Raw genomic sequence first — 20,602 nt, 5'->3', positions numbered from 1 at the left:
CTTTCAGCAAGGTGATAAAAATATATTGTATATATCAAGTTACAAAGCACCTGAAGCTGTTTTGGGGGACAAGTTGATGGGTAATGCTAAACCCTGAGATAGAGACTTGTGAGGAAACTTTGGCCTTGCTTAATGTTTTGCCTTCTGGGATGAGAAACATGACTAGAATGTAAACTCTGTGTACTGCTGGTCTAAAACAAAATCTTGGTCTTGTGAATAGCATCACCTGGCTGGCATTGTCCTGGTACTGCTGAGAGAGTTCAGTATGTCCTTGCTTATCCTGAGAATGAGTCACTGGATGTGTATTTCCCTGATCTCTGAAGCACTCGGGCATTGCCGAAACTGTCCCAAACAACTGGAGACCAAAACAAAGGACAAAGCAATTCTTAAATTAAAACTCTAAAACCATTTGAGAACCAAACCATTGGCATTGAGTTTGGGTAGGAGAGGAGCAGTGCCTTGTGGTTTGCGTACTTAGGAGTATGTATGAGTGCTGTGCGCTGCTGAGGGAAGAACGGGACCCACAGTCTCTGCTGTGGTCTCCCGTGTCTAATGCAAGATCTGTGCTGTTGCTCTCAGGCTGAGCCTTCTTGTCCCTTTCCACACCTTTGATAAGTAGGCTTTGTTTCAGTTTGTGTTGGAAACAACAAGTCAAAGTAATGCATTTGTTCAAGGAGATGCTTGTTGCTGATAATAAATTTTAACTGATTCAGACCTTGTCTACAAACATATAGCTATGGGCGGATAAGAGGTGCCTCCTGCTTGAGTATGCAAGGAATTGTACTTCCATGCATACTAGAAGACAGCTTCAAAATAGAGCATTAAATTAGCTCACTTGAGGTGGGGGGGAGTTGTGTATGTGTACTTACCTATCTGCTTTGCAGAGCTCAGTCTTCCTGAGCTCCTTCAAGTCTGTGTTGTCAAATAAAAAAAAAAAAAAAGGCACCACACACTTTCCAGTTTTTCTAGCTTACCCTTAAAGTCTTCTGCAATAATGACTGTCTTTCCAGCTCTTTCTGAGCACGTTAGATCAATTTATCCTGAACGCTCTGAAATAACAACAAAAGTAATGTACAAGAAGCAACAAAGCACAGTGCATATCACAGAAGGCAGCTGCTGTTTGCCTAGCTGATAATTTGGGTGATTTGAGCAGTTGCATATAACTAATTTTAAAATTGTCTACTGTGTTCCACAGCATGTTACTGGAAAACCAGAGTCACTGATCACTTTGCATTCATTGGTGTTAGAAGTTCAAGCCTCCAGCTGAATTTTCAAAAACATAATGTGGGTTTTTTGTTGGTAAAATAGCCATCCTCAAACATTTAGGCATTTTTGGTGGTGGGAGCATTGTGAAGAACTTCTCTTGGTCGTTCTGCCAGTCTTCTTAAAAAACAGGAGAAAAAAAACAAACAAACAAAAAAAAAACAGTAAAACTAATCCTTAAGGCAATGGGAACATACCACAGTTGTAGTCCTGCTTATTTCCCTTGTGGCAGTGTTCCCTAGCTGAAGTCTGAGGAGTGTTGTTAGTGCATACTTCTCAAGACTGAAATTACGGAACATTTCTCTGTCATGCTGAGCAGTTGTTTAAAGTTTTCTTCTAAATGTCAGCTGAGTTTGCCCTGAATTAATGATGTTCCCTCCTACAAAGGTGACTCCATGCAGGCTCCTGAAAGGCATGCTGCTATATCTGTGTCTGCCAAAGGGAGGTCATCACAGGCAGCATGAACAGCAGTGCAATTTCTCACATCAGTGAAACAGGATGCTTCATTTTGTATTTTGCAGCACCTTTTCATATACAGAAACTAACCAATGCTGTTTAAACTAGTCTATGCTCCTGTTGCGTGAAATTCAGTTGCACAGAAGAAAGAAGTGAGATGGGCAAAAGGTGAGGTGAACATGACCTGGAATGTGACCCGCACACCTCTACCAGGTATGTATGTATGTTATAATACAGCAACATGATGCATGTAGGTCTCCCAGCACAGTATTATGTTCTGGAAGACTAAGTTTAGCAAGAGGTATAATGTCACCATCACGCAGAATCTACTTAATGAACAAAAAAGAAATGGTAACAGGCATATGTCTGTTGGTGCTGGTTTGGGGATTATGCACAGGAGAGAGTGCACAGATTTTCTAGGAGAATGGGATAGTAGTTTACACATGAAGTTAAAAGGAAGCCCTCTGAGAAGACACCTTCCCTGATGTACAGGCAATGATATCTTTTGGACAGCTGCAGATGATCCATTTCCAGTCTAGATTTCTTCTTTAATTTAGGGAAATCGCTTCTAAAGCGTAATATGCTTACTAATCAAAATTGAAGACTTCCAAAGCCAATTTAAATCTTGTTTTGGATATCTACAGTGGGATCCTAGTAAACATAATGATCCTAGTAAACATAATTCTGCATGAGAACAGTGATGTTAGCTCTGTAGTTTAACATAATCTTTTGAATTTCATGAAATTGTTTAAAAAAAAAAAAAAAGCTAGTTATTTAAAGCTTTATTCATTGTACAGATCAGCCCAACTTAGTTTGAAGCTGAAGTTACCTCAGCTGAAGAGCTGCTATGCTTATTCATGGCTTAGCTTGACATTTATTACCTGTCCCTAAACAAGCAATTTATGATACTGAAAGGAAGGTTCTCTTCTGAGAAATCATGAGGAAGTGGAGAAACATTACACTTCCAGCTTGTGAATGTAATCCACTGACATTCTCATTTACATATCAGAGAAAGAAACCCAGAGCTTGAGTAAAATCAAAGTGACTTTCTTAATCTTGAAGGAAAAAACTGCCCCATTCCACCTGTACCAAAACATTCTGATACAAAAACCAAAACTCTGTGGACTGTTTTTTTGCTTATTCTTACTGCTTTTCTGTATTAAACAGTTCCAGTAGTTCACTTAAAAAATGAGTAACTACCTGCATGGAGCTGATTGATAACCATCCATTTTCTCTTGTAAAATGGAACTCTTTTTTTCCTGCTATTTGGGAACATGAATAAAAGCACTAGAAATGGGCTTGCCTGCCTTAAAGCATAAATACATGAGAGAAAAGCAAAATGGTGTCTCTTTCTTAGATAATACTAACAAGGCTTATTTCAGATCCAGTATCTTGCTTTGTGAAAATAATCATGAAAACATCCATATTTATTGTATTTACTTTATTGATAAAATAAGTTTACTGTACAGTACACAATTCTAGCCATAAATTCTTTTCAAGCTATCAGCATTACAAAAATAACAGGTTTGCAATGAAAAATAGTCACTCCACACCATGTGAAGGCTCTTTAAAATCCTAAAGTGATCAGGTCAGGGGAATGGAAGAAGAGACATATCAGAGGTGAAAACTAGGAGTAGATAAATTAAGTCACTTCTTAAATTACAAAAATAAACACTAATCAAGCATTATTTCATAATAGAGCAACCTTAAAGAACTGCCACAGACTAACAACCCTTCTCTGCTATATACTCTGGAGATTGTATTTGAAAGACAAGCCAGATCAGCCATGAAATTGTGTTCAGTGTAAAATGGATGTAAGTGCCCTTGATACAAGTCAATGGCTGAAAAGACGTGTATAGAAAAAAAACTTAACTGAAACCGAATCTTCTTCCAAGTTTGCAACAACAAAACACACTCCATTGAAACAGATGTTGCTTCTACTAAGTCACCAGCTTGCAAGCTACAGCAGAAATGCAAAATCTAAATGATATAAGCATTGGCAAAGTTTTATAGATAGCAGCTGACAACTATATTTTGAGCTTGAGATAAAATGTTCTGAAAAACCCCCACTTCCCCCAGGATGTTTTCCAAGTTTGGAAAGAGCTAAAACTTTTTTCTTCATGCACATTAATGTCCCCCATATATTCTTAAACCTAGAAACATGCTAAGATGCTCTGGAAGGAGAAATAGCAGTTTCTCCAGTTACAAGAAATGCTGTACAATGTTGGAGAGCTTGATTTATCTGCCTGTTCTGAGCTCTTCTTATAACTGCATTTCCTGGCATATGCATTAGCTAATTGAAAACTGGCATTTATTCTCAGCTTGATGCTTTTTCCCACCTCTCCAGTTGTTTCTCTTAAGCAGTATGGGAAGGCATTTGACAATACCAGAAGAAAAACATTAGGCTCCCTATAAATTAGTTCACTGGGAACTGAAAGTTCAGTCTTAGACCTTTTGGTGCATTTATCTTGAGACAAGTTGTATTTAAAACTGACACGCTGTAAGTGTTTAATTCCTTCTGCACTGTTGCAACTAAAAATGGAATTTGATTAAATAAGGAGTTCAACTCATTTTGCTAGGTGAGATATTAAACAGACAAAATACTCAACTGTGCTTGCTGTTTGTAGCTCTTCAATTTCTGTGGTTGAAAGCTTTCACTATGCTTCGAGTCTGTGTTCCAATTAAAGAATACATTAGCATGTTAGACAAAAAGTCATGATACACATCAATATTAGAAATGTTCTTGGTGCTTCAAACAAGAATCCAACGTAAGCTGTGCCTTGATCTAGAAGTGCTAGTTCATTTTTACATCTAACGATATTTTAGGATTAAAAGTGAGAAGTCTATTCGTCAATGTGTAATACACTGAAAGTTCCCAGTGAAAACAGATCTTGAATATTTAGTCCTTAGGGAAAAAAAAAGAGGGGGGATGGGAGCAGTAATTATTGATTGTAGACTGTCAAGTCTGCCATAGAGCTCCTTCCTTCTTCCCCCAGCTACCTTTGTTCTGCTATGGCTTGGGTGCTGTCAGATTGCTATTTCCCAGTTTGGGCAGGCAATCCAAGAAGTAGACGGGACTACTGTAGGACTTGTCTAGTAGGTAGAACTTTTCTACAGATAGAGAACTGAGCTTGGTTTTCTCTCTCATAAAGTAAATAGTTAATCCAGAATTATACTGCTTGTATTCCAGAAAACAAAAAAGAACAGTTCTTTTCATATTTTGAAAATATAATTAAGGATGCATATCTTAAATTAAAAAGACTTAAGAAAACTGAACAAAGGCAAAAGCATTGCTTATGTTTAAACTGGTGGGATACCCTGTGGCAAAGTAACAGAAATGTTTAAGTTTTATGGTGCCTACTCACCCTTTCCATTAAACAGGCTTGTTGCAAAATCCCAAATTTCAAAAAATTTCAAAGGAAAAATGCAATATGGATTGTGCACAAAGCATACTCAGTTATGCTGTGATGAGACTTTAAGTTGTCTTTATTGTATAGTAGGTGCATTGAAGTTTTGTATATGCAGTAATTTATATAAACTATGTGAAATCATGTCTTATTTGCAAAATAACATCATATAAAAATAATTCCTAATTTGGTAAGTGCATTAATCCATTTCCTACTGAAGTTAGATCTATGGCAATTAATCTGTCATTAAGGGTTTTACAGAATACCCCTTTGAATGTATTTCACATGGTAAAAAAGCCACTAAACTGAAGTTCAAGACACATTATCTTGCTGGTGCCCTATTCAGTAACAAGTGCTTGACAAGTGACCCCTGATATTCCATTTGTAAAGTGTGCAATTAAAGCTTGTTGACTTCTATAGTCTTTAGCTTTTCCTCAGGCTCAAATCACTGCTTGTTACTAATCCTGAAAGAGATGTACTCTCTGACGCGTCTTCTTTCTTGAGGTTCAGGAATGATTCTCTAGTTATCTGAAGAATTTCTCTCAAGCCTTTGTTTTCTTGCTATAACCAGAGGAAAAAAAAGACATTATAGAACTCCAGAAAGAAACCCTGAACTCTTCCAAAAGCATGAGGTTTTAGATGTTATATAAAACAAATTAAAAATAAGACCTTAAAAATCTTGGGTGTGTGCTTATCTACTTGCAGCCTAATTTCTTACTAGTATGAAGTTGTATTTCACTCAGTTGTATTTACACTCAGTCTTAATTATTAAGTCAGTATGTAAAAGTCAGTATATAAATCACTACTTCCAGTGATGGAATGGTACTTAACAGTCCACCCAACAATGGTAGTGCAACAAAATAGCAGTGTGACTGAGTGATACAGTAACTCAATAACAGTGATAATGTTTACTCTGTTGCTCTAATGGATGAGTTTCAGTTATACTCAAAACAATAGGACCAAAAATATTTGATCCTAAAACTGTCTGACCAAAAATATTTTACAAAAAAAACAGACTATACTGAAAATGCAGCGTGCAAAGCAACCTGTTTCACGTGCAAGATTCCTACAGAGCTACAAACAGAAAGAAAAGAACCCTTTACAGAACAGTCTAGACTTTAAAAGTGATTTTTATATAATTGGTAGCAACACTGCAAATACTGCACCCAGTTCCCTGCTTATTAATGATGTATAACATAGTTCTACAATGGCTTTTCCTGGCTGCTTTCTTGTAAGACAAGGAGGAAATGATATGATTTTCTAATCTTCCTGAGTATTAATCAGATGACCAGAGTAAGAGAAACAAATCCCAGAAGTTACCGATTTAGACAATTTTAATGCAGCTACCGGAAGAATACAGAAAATTATTTGCTTAGTAGTTTTGGAAAGATGGTACCATAGTGAAGGCTAGCCTAATGTTAGGTATGGCTCCCCTAAAGCTTTGATACATGTATTGAACATATTCTTATGCCTAACCTAATTATCTGAATCAGTCAAGTATTTGTATAAAACTGTCTTTTTTCTGGCCTCTAATATTGGCATTAAGTACATGAGACAATACTCAAGCCCTAAAATACTGAAAGACTGTCTAAGACTTGTGTACAGATAGAACTGAAGGGTCAGAATGAAATGTGTGATTTAGAGATCTGGAATACATATTAAAGCTTGCATGAACATACGAGGTAGCAGTAGCCTGCTCCCCTAACTCTCCAAATAAGCAAGTTTCCCTGTATCGAGGTCTGTACCCTGAATTCTCTGAGGTGTTACAGTCACCTCTAAGTATTTAACGTGGGGGGAAGGAGAAATCATTATTGTGCCATTGCTGTTTGGATTTCATACTTACTTCAAGCTGAATGATACGTTCCTGCTCTTTACAGCCGTGCTTTTCATCAATTTCAATTGCTTTTCTCATTACTGCTGCCATTTCTGTAATTTGGTCCACATGCACTTGTAGTTCCTAAGCCATATAAATAATACGACAGTTTTAGTAATCTATTTACTGCATTATTAAAAATAAGCAAAGCATTAAATGTTCATTTTAACTGCTCTGACACTTAATAAAAATATGAACACAGACCTAGCTTTGTGAAAGAAGTTCTAATTCTGCAGCACGAAGGGCTACTGCAGTCCTGTTCATTTAAATAAATCTGTTCCCTCTTAAGAGTTTTATAAAAGAAAATATGCTTAAATGTCTATACCCTTAGCATCTTCCATGCCTTCAAGATGGCTACAAGTTAGCCATGCGCTTGCTCTGGCAAGAACCTCCGGTGTTGCAGGAGATGTGTATCATTGTGGATATGCAGAAAGACCAACTTCACTTAACAACAGCAGCATATGCGACATTCCTTCCACCTATGTGAAAGCCGGTCCCAAGCCTGGTTCAGCCAGTACCAGCCTGTGGGTAGGCATTTGTCTCTTAAAAAGAGCAGGCAAAGTAGTCATCCTTATTACTACATCATATACTAGGAAACTCAGATCTGTCCTTAGCTCTTACCTAAGGTACTTCTGCTCAAATCCAATTTCAGCTGATCTGCAATTTGGACTCCAGAGGTCCATGTCCTTGCTGAACTGTAAGAAATGGGCTTGTATCCTGATTGACCTCTTTGTGTCTGTGAATTAACACTGGCAGGGCACTTTCCCATTGTAAAGAACTACTGCATCTTACTCAGAGTCAAGTAGAGGAAAAAAAGTACAATAGTTCTGTTTGCTCATCTTCTTCCACTGTTGATGGTGATAGGAGCTATTAACACAGGCATAACAGCCTTTGCAAACAAACTTAAATTTTAGATAATTTTCCCTGTTTGCAGAGAACTGATATCTAACCTACTGACTTTGTTGACTTGGGTGATGTTTTACTTTCTCCCTAGCCAACATACCAACAGGAAATGCTTAAAGGGTCCCTACTTACTTCTCCTGTAGATCTAGAGAAAATACCTTTGGCATTCACTGCTGTTCAGTTAAGCTAAATGTTGTAATGCTGTTTCCAAAGACCTTATTTTCATTCCTTTCCTCTGCTTGTTTCTTATTCCAAATCTACTAACAGCCTTTTCGTGTCTGGTCTGACCTTTGGACAAAATTCACAACAGTTACTAACTATTACCAAGGAAGTAGGACTGAAAACTGCTGTGTATACCTAAAAACAGGATGGATTAAATCCCACCTTTACATTATAAATTTGACTGGAGATCCACACAGCTAGCAGATGATCAGCTTGCCTTTCAACAGAAACAACTATAAAAAAAAATTCTTGGAATTGTAGAGTGTCTGACCAAAGCAAGCATACTTCATTAAAAATGAACATCAGCCCCTTCCACCCTTCTCAGCTGTTCCAGCTGCCAGAGCTGTGGTTTAGCTGTTCATTCAGTGTTCACTTGCAGCATGGGTGTGAGGAGAAGGGGGGGGAGGAGAGAAGGACCTTGCTGTACATCTTTATTTTCTTAGAATCATAGAATATCCTGAGTTGGAAGGGACCCTTAAGGATCATCAAGTCCAACTCTCGACACCGCACAGGTCTACCCAAAAGTTCAGACCATGTGCCTAAGTGCACAGTCCAATCTCTTCTTAAATTCAGACAGGCTCGGTGCAGTGACCACTTCCCTGGGGAGCCTGTTCCAGTGTGCAACCACCCTCTCTGTGAAGAACCCCCTCCTGACGTCCAGCCTAAATTTCCCCTGCCTCAGCTTAACCCCGTTCCCGCGGGTCCTGTCACTAGTGTTAATGGAGAAAAGGTCTCCTGCCTCTCGACACCCCCTTACGAGGAAGTTGTAGACTGTGATGAGGTCTCCCCTCAGCCTCCTCTTCTCCAGGCTGAACAGGCCCAGTGACCTCAGCCGTTCTTCGTACGTCTTCCCCTCCAGGCCTTTCACCATCTTCGTAGCCCTCCTCTGGACACTCTCCAACGGTTTCATGTCCTTTTTATACTGTGGTGCCCAGAACTGCACACAGTACTCGAGGTGAGGCCGCACCAGCGCAGAGTAGAGCGGGACAATCACCTCCCTTGACCTACTAGCGATGCCGTGCTTGATGCACCCCAGGACACGGTTGGCCCTCCTGGCTGCCAGGGCACACTGCTGGCTCATATTCAACTTGCTGTCTACCACGACCCCCAGATCCCTCTCTTCTAGGCTGCTCTCCAGCGTCTCATCGCCCAGTCTGTACGTGCAGCCAGGGTTTCCCCGTCCCAGGTGCAGGACCCAGCACTTGCTCTTATTGAACTTCATGCGGTTGGTGATCGCCCAGCTCTCCAACCTGTCCAGATCCCTCTGTAAGGCCTTTACGCCCTCATTCGAGTCCACAACTCCTCCAAGTTTGGTGTCATCAGCAAACTTGCTCAAAATACCCTCTATTCCTACATCCAGATCGTTTATAAAAATATTGAAAAGTACCGGCCCTAAAATGGAGCCTTGAGGGACCCCACTGGTGACCGCCCGCCAGCCTGACACAGCCCCATTTACCATAACCCTTTGGGCCCTGCCCGTTAGCCAATTGCTCACCCATCGTATGATGTTTTTATTTAGCTGTATGGTGGACATTTTGTCCAGTAGGATCCTATGGGAAACCGTGTCAAAAGCCTTGCTGAAGTCCAAAAAAAATCACATCAGCTGGTTTCCCTTGGTCCACCATAAGGGTGATCTTATCATAAAAGGAAATCAGGTTAGTTAGGCAGGACCTACCCTTCACAAACCCATGCTGGCTGGGACCAATGACTGCTTTGTCCCCCAGGTGCGCCTCAATAAGTTTGAGAACCAACTTCTCCATGATTTTACCAGGCACTGACGTGAGACTGACAGGCCTGTAATTGCTAGGGTCTTCTTTCTGACCCTTCTTGAAAATCGGCACAACATTTGCCAGCTTCCAGTCTACCGGGACCTCTCCAAATTCCCAGGATCGTTGAAAAATAATTGAAAGAGGTTCCGCGATGACGTCCGCCAGCTCTTTCAGCACCCGGGGATGAATCCCATCCGGACCCATGGACTTGTAGGGATCCAGGTGGAGTAGCAAATCCCGCACACGTTCAGGGTCAGTTGGGAGTTTGTCATCCCCACCGTCCCGGTCCTCCAGCTCAGGGCACCCTGGGTCCCGAAGCCCATCATCGGCATTGAAGACAGAGGCAAAGAAGGCGTTAAGCGTCTCTGCTTTGCCTACGTCATCGTCTGTGAGGAGACCTTCCCTATCAAGGTGCGGCCCTATGTATTCTTTAGTTCTCCTTTTTCCATTCACATATCTAAAAAAACCCTTTTTATTTTCTCTCACAGACATAGCCAGCTTCAACTCTAGGTGTGCTTTGGCCACACGAACTTTCTCCCTACAAACACGAACAGCATCCCTGTATTCTTTCCATGACACCTGGCCCTCCTTCCAGTAGCGAAACACTCTCTGTTTCCGCCTAATCTCCATTAGAACATTCCTGGTCAGCCACGCCGGCCTCCTGCCCCGCCTGCCTGACTTGCGATATTTAGGAATTGCCTGATCTTGTGCTTCTAGGAGGCATCGCTTAAAGAATGACCAGCACTGGTGGACATCGAGGCCTTCAAGAGCAGTTTCCCAGGGGACCTTGCTGACTAGTTCCCTGAGCAGCCTGAAGTCCGCTTTCCCCATATCTAGGGATGAGGTTTTGGTGGCACTTTTCCTTCTGTCACCATAAATTTTGAACTCAACCACTTCATGGTCGCTATGACCGAGGCGGCCACCAATCACCACATCTCCCACCAGACCCTCTCTGTTTTCTAGCAACAGGTCTAGGAGGGCACCTTTCCTAGTTGGCTCCGTTAGCACCTGCACCAAGAAGTTATCATCTAGGTGCTTCATGAACCTCCTGGACTTGCTCATGTCAGCCGTGTGGCACTCCCAGTTAACGTCCGGCAAGTTGAAGTCCCCCATAAGGACAAGGGGAGTTAATCTCGAGGCCTCTCTTAGTTCTGTAAAGAATAATTTATCGGCGCTATCGTCCTGGCCAGGCGGTCTGTAATAGACTCCCACAATGACATCCCCTTTATTCGTTCGTCCCTTGATCCTTACCCAGAGGCTCTCAACTTTGCCATTGCCGACCTGAAGTTCCACACAGTCCAGCCCATGCTTCACATACATCGCCACCCCACCACCTCGCCTACCCTGCCTGTCCCTCCTGAAGAGCCTGTAACCATCTATCGCAACACCCCAGTCACAGGACTCATCCCACCAGGTTTCGCTTATGCCGATGATGTCGTAGTTGCGGGACTGGGCCAGGACTTCTAGCTCATCTATTTTATTCCTCATACTGCATGCGTTTGTGTAAAAGCATTTCAAGTGCGTCTCCTTACACTCAGCACCTTGTGGATCTGACCGAAGGACCTCACTGGCACACAGCCCCTCTGATTCTAGCGTACCATCCCTTAGGTCTTCACCGGTGTGCCTGGTTTTAGCCCCTTCCCCCTTCGACTCTAGTTTAAAGCCCTATCTATCAGCCCTGCCAACTCCTGACCAAAGATCCTTACCCCTCTCCGAGAGAGGCGCATCTCATCCGGTGCCATCAGGCCCGGTGTAGCATAGACCTTCCCGTGATCAAAGAAACCGAAATTCTGCCGGTCACACCAGTCTCGAAGCCACGAGTTTATGTGAACAGCACGCCTTTCAGCTTCAATCCCCCCTATCGGAAGGACAGAGGCAAACACCACCTGCACCCCTGATCCTCTAAGTAGTCGCCCCAAATCCCTAAAGTCTCTTTTGATCGCCTTCGGACTTCTCGTTGCTACTTCATCGCTACCAGCCTGAAAGACCAGTAGCGGGTAGTAGTCAGTGGGCCGTACCAGGCACTTGACTTTCTTGGCAAAGTCTCTCACCCGAGCCCCAGGGAGGCAACAGACTTCTCTGCGGGTTGGGTCCGGTCGGCATATCGGTCCCTCTGTCCCTTTCAGAAGGGAGCCCCCCATAACAATAGCCCTTCTTTCTTTTTTGAAGGATGATGTGGCAATGCGACATGTAGGTCGCCTTGTTTTAGGCGCCCCCTCCAACTGGGACGGGTTTTTGTCTACTTTGTCATTTAGATTGTCTTGCTCTAGTCCTTCATATCGATTATTTAAGGGTAGATGAGAAGGTGAGGTGGGCAGAGAGAGGGCTCGCCTACCACCCCGAATAGGCACCTGCCTCCATTCCCCCCCTTGATCTAGGTCTCCTCCCGCTGCCTGGCAGGAGGAGGGAACCTCCGTCTTCTGCGTAACAGGAGACGCCTGTGCTGTGGCAGGCTCGTGAGCCTGCCTCAGAGAGGGTAGAGCGCACCTCCACCAGTCAATTTCCCTCTCTGATTCCCTGATGCTCCTGAGCCTGTTCACCTCCTCCCGGAGCTCCGCTACCTGGCTGAGCAGTTCTTCTCAATTTCCAATGAGGGTGAACGTATAGAACATTCTTTTCAACAAAAGATGCTTTTCAGTATATGTTTTTTAAGAATAAGTTTTGGCTGGAAAGGAAGCTGCAGTCAGTAGTAAAAGAATGAGCTGGCAAATCCTTCCTGGAGAAGGATTAGGAAGGAGTTAGTGGCTTTTACATACACTGCTGTTCTCACTGCTTCCCCTTTGGCTAGTTGATGTGGCCTCTCAATCAGTATGAGCTAGAGCCTGTTTCAAAGTTACTAACTGGAGACCAGATGCTAACACAAAACTGTAAAGCTCTCCTCTGGAAGCCAAATGTGTACAAGTTAGATGCTGTAAGAGCAAACAATGCAACATAGGAGTTTCTTTATGAACATAGCTTCAAACATCTATAAACATTTATATTTCCTTTTTTATTTTGCATATGTTAGTCTCTCTCTTCACAGAAAACAAATACACAATTCCAGTCCTCATTTCAGTTGAGCAAATTCAAACAGCACAGCTAGTGCAGGGTCTTTACTAGTGACACAAACTTTTCTCATGCACATAAGACTGCTAAAAAATATTTTTCTATTTAAAGGAGGTGCTTGCTGATCTGCCGAAATTAGTGAGTTAAATAATATTTTGCAAGTAGGTACTGAAGTTAATAGCTGCCACTTGACAGAACAGTGTTTACTGGTAACATTGAAATTCATTCCTTAGGTATTATGGATATTTTAGGTAATATGAAAAGCAGCGTTTAAAGACTGTTTCAAGATTTTTCAATCTTACTGAATGAGAAGACCGATTAGAAGCATAAATAATGAAATTCCAGAAATCCTAAGTGTCAGGAAAGAGTAATAAATCCTCTGTATCAGGCATTGTTGTGGGGTCAGATTTAACCAAAATGTTGAAGCATAAATTTCTTGCTTAAATGTATATATATATTATATATATATTATATATATAAAATATATATTTATATATAAAAATATATATTATAATATTATATATTAATAATATATATAATAATAATAGTATAATATATACTTATATATATATATATAAATAAATAAATATATATAAACACATATACAAATTGTTTTTTACTTCCAAGCTTATAATCCATAAAAAATGTTTCTAAATTAATTTCTAAGTCCATTTCAGGACTGATATTTGACCTTCTTGTCTAAGTACCAAAGTCACTCCTGAGGCTATAAATTATATCTCTCTATATATACCAAGGTAACCTCTGAAAAGGATATATACTTTTTTTTTTTTTAAGGGGCTTATGTTAAAGATACAGTTCTCATCTGGTAAATTCACAATAATTTAAGTAGTCCTATTGATTTCAGTGGAGCTAACTACATGGGCATGCTTCTGTAAAGAGATAAGAAGATCAAAATCCTAAACTGTTCTCACAGTATGCTGACCCTAGCTCTGCCTTTCAGACTTAGTTTGCTGAGGTTAAAGGTAATCAAACATTTAGAACTATTGTTTGTCTATGCAGTTGTAGTGCTGATGATTATATTTAAAATGAAAACCTTTGCTAAAAAGCTTCAGTTTAGATTTGTTAGTGATCTAGAATCACAAATTTTCCTGACAAAATACACAGAAAGCCTAAACTATATATTAAAAATAATATAATTATTAAAAAATTAATAAAAGCTCTTTTGAGTCTTGGATTTTTAATTTGCTAGACATTTAGCAGAAAAAAGTGTGAAAATTAAGTTTTTAAAACTTACCCCCCCCCCCCATTCTCTCCAGTAAGCACAGGTTTACTAATTATTTGTTGGAGTCACAAGCCTAAGTTAAATACAGTCTAAAAATCTCAATATTACTGAGATCTATTGGTATCTGGAACTGTAACAGAGCAGTTGACTTAAAGACCTAAGCAAAACATAAGTACATTAAGTAGATACACTAATGAAGTGCTACCTGATAAAAGCTTACATAAATCAGCAGCTGGTAAGGCTAACCTACTAGACTGATCAAGTTTCCTGTTTGTATTGCCTGGCCTGTAAAAGTTAGAACTTGTTAGTACAATGATACAAAAACTGAGGCAACATAACCTTTGAATTGATCCATTACAAAAAAAAAAAAAAAAAAAAAAAAAAAAAAAAAAAAAGCCCAATGAAGTTATTACCTTGGAATGTTGCTCTTTTAACTTCACTATTATACTTGGATCATCTTTTTTGCTTGCCATAAGCAACCTAAACATTTGTTCTCTGTATTTGCTCATTATGAGTTCCAAAGCAGACTGATGTTCTTCAAGAGACGTGCGTAGTTCTACCAATGGAATTTTAAAATTCAATTAGTTTAACAGAGGAGTGAAACAAAATGCAAAAATACTTCAGCCTGAGAAAACAAACAGACTGTCCTGTCCTGACGCATCACCTCTCCTTCCACCACAAAACCTCCATAGTCTCTGCAAACTTCTTCAGTGGTGACTGCCCAGGAAAATTCTTTTTCAGTCAGAAACAGTCTTATTGGTTGATTTGACTTCAGACCCTTTAGCTGACGTAAACCATCCTAAGAGTAGCTGAGGAGTTTTACTATAGAGGCTAGATTCAGCCCTGTACATTAATTGGAAAGAAGTTTACAGATCTGTTTTAATTTGCAGCTTGGTAAAATACAAATTTTAAAAATGCCCATGTTCAAAATATACTAAGTCTGGCTTAGATTAAAAGTACTAAACGGTTCAGGGCTACCTCAGCTAAAATTTTCCAAAGCAGAACTTCTTATGAAGCAAGCTCAAAGACAACAAGAAAAACAGAAAATAGTGCTTTGAGGCCAATTTTGGTCCCCCCCTTTTTTTTTTGTGCTTCACAAAAGGACAAATAATTCCTGAGATAAGACAAGATCCATACAAGTTGAGATCATTGACTCAAGATCATTGCACAATATTTTAGAGTGCCCATGGAATTCCAGGAAGAATGGTATGCTCCTAGTGTATGGAATGCCAGAAGGAATTATACTAGTGTACTTATACCTTAAGTTTTCCTGACAGCTCCTGTTTTTTTTTTTTTTTTTTTTTTTTTTAATATTTTTTAAGCAATGGAAACACATTTCCATATAGATACTAACATTGTAGAAACTTAGAAACTGTAATTGTATCTCCTTATACTCAACATTAGATAACGACTGAAATGACTGCTTTCCGCAATTGTTTTTTTAAATCCTGGTCCCAGTGGTGGGACATCTGGACTCCATATTTGATTATATTATGATCAGTTAAACTGACAAGTTGAACTTAGAAGAAAATATTTCTTCTATAAAAAGAATTTGTGGACTTGATCAATGATGAAAGTCTCACTGATTAGACAGGTGCAGGCTCAAACTTGATTAGGATAGTATATTAGTCTTACCTTTATTCTCCTGTTGCAATTCCCTAATCTGTCTGTTTTCTTGTTGGATACCCATCACTAATGTAGACCGAGGACGATGTCTTGCTACTTCATTGAGCTCCTGAATTTCCTCTTGGTACTAGTTATTAAAAAAAAAAAAAAAAAAAGTCAGCAAGTCACCAAGAACCAATTATAAAATGTCAGTGAAAGTCTGTAACCAACAAAATACATGCTTGTTTTTAATTAATTATATAAAACAGACAAAACCACATCTGGCAGTACTGCCAATGTACTTACTGCCCTTTAGAAACACTTGCTTTAAAACTTGCTTTAATTTTTTTTTTTAATCAAAAAAATTGGTAACTCGGAGCTGTGTAGTGGGCATGACCTGCAGTTAGTGCAGGTCAAGTTCGCCATCAGGTCATTAGAACAGATAAACAGGTGGTAAAGAAAAGCCATGAGGTCCTGACCTCTGCAGCTTCCCAATTCCCTAAAGCATGTGTATGAGCACAAGTCACACGGACCTAAATGAACAAATCCTGACTCTCAGCAAGTGGGTAGATTTAATACTCACTCCTAAGTTATGAAGCCTCTGCATGACTATTTTTGCAGGGATAAAGCATACAGAATCACATTCTTGCAATGATTTTGGACAGAAGGGACCTTAGAGATCATCTAGTTCCAACCCCAATATGCAGGGTTTTATTATTTTACAGGCTCATTAACATGGATTGAAATTGAAATGACAGGCTGAACTTCCAAATGGAAAGACAGCAGACACCTTTATGTTTTTCGCAAAGCTCTCTAGTGAAAGTCACACTCAACCTAATTATATCCCTCGGACAGCTTAATATCGTAATGGAAATAATAGCAAATATGCCCAAAAGGCTGACTTAAAAGAAAAGGAGACAGTGCAAAGATGGAAGTATTCTGAACAGAAGGACCTATGACAGACCTCTGTATGATTAAATCTACATGTTTGAATCAATAAAACCGGTGGTATTTCACAGAAGAGCAAAACATGAGGTACCACACAATGGTTTGTAGGATACTAACCCCATTCCTACCAGTGCTCTTCACATAAACACTAGTTTTCAATATTTAAGCTAGAGTAGCAAGCAAAACTTCTTTGCAGGATCATACTAAATTTATAAGCCATCTATTTTTCGATCACAGTCGCACCCACAACAGGAATACTTAGTATGGTATTTAAAGAATAACAAATTACAATACTGATTCTGTATTGCACAGTAGCATACAAAAATGTCTTAAGCAATGTGTTTCTGAGCTGTGGCTTTTTAATGGAGTAAACAAAGAAGAAAAACAAACCTGTTTCATTGCTTCAACCCTCTTGTTAAGAGCTGTAGTCTGTTCGATAAGAGCTTCTGCAGCGTTGTCATGTTCCCTTAGCCGTTCCACCAGTGCTTTCGCATCTGCTAAGGCTTTCTCAATTGTGCAACTCATTTCTAGAGGTTAGAAATGGATTATTTTCACACTATTGCCTGTTTTAGAGAGAACCGCTGTGTAAGATATATTTTCTAAGTTTGAAGCAGCTGAATACAACCTTCCCCTCTTCCTCGAACAGCCATAATTGACATTTTAGACCTATGTTGTCTTCAAGGAGTAGGAAAAAATCATATACCTTAAAAATTCTGTCTGCTTTTCCTTCTTTTTAATTGCTGTTCAGACCATGGATTACAGCTAGGAAATGAAAGTAAATTGTGTGTCATGAAGAGAGTACTTGATATTCTCAAAGTATTTGATATTTGAGAAGTATAGATCCAACACAAAAGAGAATGCCAAAGGACTATACATGTAGTAGGCTTGAATACTTTGATGAATTAAGTCAGCAGAGAAAGGGAAGAGCTAAAACTGACAGCGTAGAGAAAATTACTTTGGGAAAATTCCAACACCCAAAGGCTTGTGTTTTCTTCATGTATAAAAATGAACACAAGCATCATTGCATGGAATGAAATTGTAAAATATGTCATTTTCAACAGGATAGAGCAAGAGAGCAACTTGGCCAAGAGGATGAACCGATGGCATAGTTAAAATACCAGCCTTCTAATTGCAGTAGCTGTTAGCAGAAATTACCTAAACTTGCAAAATGCTTACACACACTAGCATTTTCAATGCACTGGCCTTTACACTCATTTTCTTGGACTTATTCTTGATAGATTACGTATCAGGACTGGGACTCTTCATTCTTCAAGTTCTTGTTTTAAGAAATCTTGTGTGTTTTCTACTGAAAAGAAAATCTATTTCAACTCCTTGGTAAGTTCTTCAGCAATAAGACACTAATGATAGAGGCTTATTAGAGACACATGCCTTATTAATGCAAAGCTTGATATTTTTTTCAGGAAATTTTCTGTGAGAATCTATTTCTTAGCTGAAGGAGAGATTTTTGCAAGCATAAAATGTCAGTGAACCACTGAGATACAGGGCAAAAAAAAACTTGCTTCAGATTGGTTTTCTGACTTAGGCTCCTTTACAAATCATAGCCTAGGATCTTTAGCCAAATTGAAAGAAATCTTCATGTTTTCCCCAACTGACCTTTTCCCACTGCCCATGTAGGTAGCAGAAAAAAGGATATTTCCAATACAGGAAATTTCACCATTACCCTCAAAGATTTACAAGCATATCAAGGACATCCCATCTACATACACCGAGATATGGGGGGAAACTAATTTCCTCTCTGAAGAGCCTATGTGCACCCCTGACCTTTCTTCAAAGCCTAACCTCCCCAGATATTTTAATTTGGTAATTTTGTTAATTGTTCCCTCTACTCTGAGGAACATACGTAGCAGAAAAGCATTTTGTTTACTTTTGCTATGCAGAAGGGTCACAGAAAGGTTGAGTCTTGCTTCCTGACAGAGAAGCTTGAGTAAGCAAGCTTCATGTATGCACGGTGCACAACCATTTTAAACTTTTTTTCTACAAATTGTGTGTTACCAAAAGCATCACCATTTGGCACATACAGATTTCCTATAAATATTCACAATGTGAATTCCTTAATATTTATCAACTCAAGTTTTCATTTTAACTTCCATATTTATGTACTTGAGGTATCAAGTCAAGTCCTTCAGTAGACTAATGTGTTATCACAGGCAGTTAATATATTCACTTGGGTTTGGCAGTTTGAGCTCTTTTTCATATCATGTAGAAAGGAATCATACTGTTTTGCTTTTAAGGATCTGCTCTGCTTGCGCCTTATTTCTCCTTCAATTTTGGTCTCATGTTCTTGCTGGGCTACAAAGTCCTACACACAAAACCTGACCTTCCATGATAGCTGACTAAACTGTTACAGACATGGATTTAATCAGATCCATATTACAAGAGAATTTGAAGGGCAGTCTTTAGCACTATTCACAGGCCACAAATTCTCCAGCCATCACAACCAAAGCCTCTCAGACCTCTCTGTGAGCTGGGAACACATTTTGCATTGACTACAATGTAGCTAACACCTCCGATAATTTGCATCACTGCCATTTTTTAAGCAAGGTATGTGTTCATCCTTCTTTGCGCTTTGACACGAGACAAGAAGAAACCCCCTTCTTGCAAAGCTGCTGCCATTCCTTCTCTCAGCAGATGAACCGGGGCAGACACGTGTGGAACGAGGCCGCACAAACTGGGCAGCAGCCACCTGCCCTCCCAGCGCTGAAGGTGAAGCGGGCCTCAAGCTACATCCTGTTTTTGTGCAGGATGCATGCCTCAGGAAGGAGGCTCGTTATTTGCATCATTGTAATCACAGCCCCAAACGTTGGCTAGGCTTCCTCTGGGTGAGGCACCGGCCCCGACCTGTGGCATTTACAGTTCTCTCCTCTTGCCCACTGGCCGCCGATCACTAGGCAGAACGGTTGTCTTATCCTAAAAGATATCTCCGTACGTAAGTTAACCCGAGCGTTTAGAAATTAAATACCACTGAACCAAAGACGTTCGGCGCAGGGCAGTTCCCGGGCATCCCTTTGCTCGCGGGCAGGCTGCCTGTGGCGGTGACACCCCGGGCTGCCCCCGCAGGGCTGTGGGGCTGCAGGCGGGGCTGCAGGTGACCGACACGGTCCGGCCCGGCCGCCACCACGGGCTCGCTCCCCGTCACTTCCTGCCCTTCGCTAATTGCTCTCCCTACCTAATTGGGCAGCGCGATAACCAACCCAAAACAAAGACTCCCGCCCAGCCCAGCCTCCCCGGGCTTTGCGTCCAAACCCACCTCGAGGCGGCCTCACCGACCTGCTAGGTTTACAGCAGTCGGGACTATCGCGACACCCGCCGCCTGTCGCGAGACGGCAAGCACACGAAAGCTGACAGAAGCTCCCCCACCCTATCTCCCCGGACCCCTCTCCGTTTGCCTGCCTCCCCCCGCACCCTGCCGCCCCGCCCCGCTCCAGCTCCGCTCACTCATGGCCACCGGCTCCAGCAGCGCCCGGGAACAGGTGTCAGGGCCCCGCTGCCCGCCCCACTCTCAAATGGCGGCGGGCGGCTGCGGGGCGGCGCCGCGCCGTGACGCGGACGCGGACGCGGGCGGGGCCTCGCTCCCCCCCAATCTCTCGCGAGAACTCCGCCTCCCGTCTCCCCTCCTCGGCTCGCTATTGGCTGTGGGGCGGGAGCCCCTCCCCTTTCCCGTGCCCCCTTCCGGCCCCCCGCCCGCGCGGCGGGCAGTTGCGAGGCGGCGCGGGAGGCGGCCGCCGGCCGGGCCATGGGGGCTGCGTGACCCCGGCGGGGCGCCGGGGTCCGCGGGGCGGGAGGAGGAGAGGGGGAGGGAGGGGAGAGGCGCTCCCCCTGCCAGCGCTGGGGGAGCCGCTGCGCCAGC

General features: G+C 41.4%; 1 protein-coding gene across 7 annotated transcripts; it reads right to left on the bottom strand.

The window, feature by feature from the left end:
* Window positions 1-974: 974 nt before the first annotated feature.
* FGFR1OP2 (FGFR1 oncogene partner 2) lies at window positions 975-20,322 on the bottom strand. Of its 7 annotated transcripts, none has more exons than XM_084506594.1 (7): window positions 20,191-20,289; window positions 17,438-17,496; window positions 17,125-17,261; window positions 15,817-15,934; window positions 14,595-14,737; window positions 6,970-7,083; window positions 975-1,383 (listed from the first exon to the last, which is right to left on the bottom strand). In XM_084506594.1, exons 3-7 carry the CDS (start codon window positions 17,257-17,259, stop codon window positions 1,315-1,317), a joined length of 579 nt encoding a protein of 192 aa, XP_084362720.1. In that variant the 5' UTR covers window positions 17,260-17,261; window positions 17,438-17,496; window positions 20,191-20,289; the 3' UTR covers window positions 975-1,314. The 7 variants fall into 7 exon arrangements, with proteins under 7 accessions (XP_084362720.1, XP_084362719.1, XP_084362715.1 ...); XM_084506589.1 differs by lacking the exon at window positions 975-1,383 and adding an exon at window positions 5,180-5,687 and having other exon boundaries at window positions 20,191-20,322; XM_084506592.1 differs by lacking the exon at window positions 975-1,383 and adding an exon at window positions 5,180-5,687 and having other exon boundaries at window positions 17,125-17,297.
* Between the last annotated feature and the right edge of the window lie 280 nt (window positions 20,323-20,602).

The sequence above is a fragment of the Aythya ferina genome (genome assembly GCF_964211825.1).
Source record: "Aythya ferina genome assembly, chromosome: 1".
Classification (NCBI taxonomy): domain Eukaryota; kingdom Metazoa; phylum Chordata; class Aves; order Anseriformes; family Anatidae; genus Aythya; species Aythya ferina.
This window is presented reverse-complemented; position numbering and strand designations above follow the sequence as displayed.